The 2,718-nt window shown below is 29.5% G+C and overlaps 1 protein-coding gene across 1 annotated transcript; it reads left to right on the forward strand.

The window, feature by feature from the left end:
- The first annotated feature begins 1,889 nt into the window (after window positions 1–1,889).
- LOC114420761 lies at window positions 1,890–2,514 on the forward strand. The gene has a single exon (XM_028386564.1). It carries the CDS (start codon window positions 1,999–2,001, stop codon window positions 2,335–2,337), a length of 339 nt encoding a protein of 112 aa, XP_028242365.1. The 5' UTR covers window positions 1,890–1,998; the 3' UTR covers window positions 2,338–2,514.
- Window positions 2,515–2,718: the final 204 nt, after the last annotated feature.

The following is a 2,718-nucleotide window of genomic DNA, read 5'->3' on the forward strand; positions in this document are numbered from 1 at the left end:
GTCTTACACACGTTTTAACATGATATTGACACTTTTATTCACATAATACAATATGGTTGCCATTTTTTCTTAACTAGTCCCTATCACTTTCGATATATATGTGCAACAAATTTCGTAATCAAAATTTCCATCTTTGGTGGCCGAGGCATATCTTAATTTAAGCACTCAAATTATGACCCCATAAACTAGTCAATACCCCACCCATTCAGAACCCTTCTTTAATTTGTGCACTTCATTGAACATGCATGACCGCGGTTTAAGTAATCATTAAGCCCTGAACCAACACAAGCCAATCCAAATTGCCTGCCTCCATTGAATTTTTAACATGCATATCATTGCGATTTTTTTATTTTTTTAATCCTACTTCTTTTTTGGGCTATTTTTTTCTTAATCCTATCAGTCTACATATATAATCCCTCAGTCATTGACCCACTACACCTGACAATAAATGAAATTAAAGCTCAAGTTTAAAAAACATCAATTTTTAAAAACTATTTATTTATGCAGGAAAAAATTATTTTTTAAAATCATATAAGTAACTTTTAAGTTTTAATTTTTATGCATATAAGTGTTTTACATTGTGAATTAATCATAACGGTTGATTGATATTACTTTGAGGGTAATTAGTCAAAATTAAAAAATAATATATATATATATATATATTAAAATTTCTTAAAAGTATTGTTTCTTCAAAATAAATTAAGCCAAATATCTTTAAAACTTATGACCCTCAAGCCGCCGCGTAAAGTGATTTACAACTTTGTTTATTTATCTCACTTTCATAACGGTACCAAATTGATTATATATATATATATATATATATATATATATATATATATATATATATATATATATATATATATATATATATATTAGGGAGAGAAAGAGATTTGATAACATGCTCCAAGCCTCCAACATTGAAAAGTGAATAGGTGTGCATTATCAAATAATTATAGAATTTGTTAATTTGTATTAGGGTTGGACTTACTGATTGTTCCGATTCATTTAAATTAATGTAAAGTCTGTGTTTTAAATGGATTGGATAAGTTTAATCCGTAAACTAAATGATCTTTTTTTAAAGTTGATATCTAGTTCATATAAGTTCATTCAAATAATAATTTGAAAACTATATATATATATATATAATGGTAGAAAAAATTTGACTTTATTTTTTAAGTTAAAATATATTAACATTTTAAATATAATAAATTAATAATAATAATAATAATCTAAATTAAAGATCAAAATTTTAACTTAACAAATTAATAATACTTACATAGCACATAGACGAATTAAATGAATAGTGCATGAGTATGCAAGCTTAACGAATTAAATTTAAAAATTTGATATAACTATACGAATTTTAAAAAAAGGACACATTATCCGCAAGTTTAATTAACAGGTCGGTCTTGGAGCTGGGACCATATATCTAGTCCTAATTTATATATACTTATTTTTTAATTGACATATATTAGCCAGTTATAACAAAAAAAATTATATATAAAATATAATTTTTATCAATTCGTCAGTTATATTACCAAAACTAATTTAACAGCTAAATGAATATTATATGTGATTATGGCGCATGATTCCTCGGCTATTTTAAGATGTTCCGTAGATACTCCCTATATCATGAGCACAATCGGCCATACCTATGATATATAAATTCCAAAGGTTTTTAATCAAAAAAATGATAATTCCAATGGTTTTGAAAACCCCAACAAGTTCAAAAACCAAATGAAAGGAAATTTCTAAAAGACAAAACGGAACATTAGAAAAGTAGTTTATTTATATGGCCCAAAAGAGAGAAGGTGATTGAATTACGTAACGTGCTCCTTTTCTTTTGCCCTCATCCCCTCTTCTAATATAACCGCCAAAACTGACCCTCTCACACCCCTCACGCACCCACCTTTTTCTTTATAATCACTTCCAATTTCAAGTCCTCTCTTCTCTCCCATATATACCCATTTTAATTTTATTTTTTTTTCTCTCAAAGTGATGATGGCTTCAAATTACCCTAGAAAGGGACTAGCCTTAACTTCTTCAAAGGCCATAGCTAATGCAGCTTCATGGTACTGTGCCTTTGTTCTCGTGGCCCTCGCGCTCCTAAGCATGTTCAAAGACAGCTCCATGCTTATTCCAAGTCAATATGCCAGCGGCCAACTATTGTCACGGCCATGCGAGGAAATCTATGTTGTCGGAGAAGGTGAGACGCTTCACACAATCAGTGACAAGTGTGGTGACCCTTTTATAGTTGAGAACAACCCTCATATCCATGACCCTGATGATGTCTTCCCTGGCCTCGTTATCAAGATTACACCCTCACTTCGTACCTAGAAATTAAGGTTGTTATATATGGAAAAATCAATTTTCCTATCCATGTGAGAGAGAAATAACATCCTTTTCTTGTCATTACCTTCTCTCTTCTATTTTTTTTATAAAAAAAACTTTGTTCCTATCTTATCTATTGTATATATCTTCTCAAAATCAACATGAACTTGATTCTTGTGTATATCTTCTCGAAATCAACATGAACTTGATAATTGTGTATAAATTCTCAAAATCAACATGAAATTGGAACCATGTTCTATATTAACAATATTTTTCCCCCTTTTGCATAGAAAGTTTCACAGTTCATACTAGTCTTGCGTAATTACCTTTGTGGAGGGTACTTTTGGTTTTTACCAAAAACATCAGTATAATAAAATATAGTTCTTT

This window comes from Glycine soja, chromosome 7 (genome assembly GCF_004193775.1).
Source record: "Glycine soja cultivar W05 chromosome 7, ASM419377v2, whole genome shotgun sequence".
Lineage (NCBI taxonomy): Eukaryota > Viridiplantae > Streptophyta > Magnoliopsida > Fabales > Fabaceae > Glycine > Glycine soja.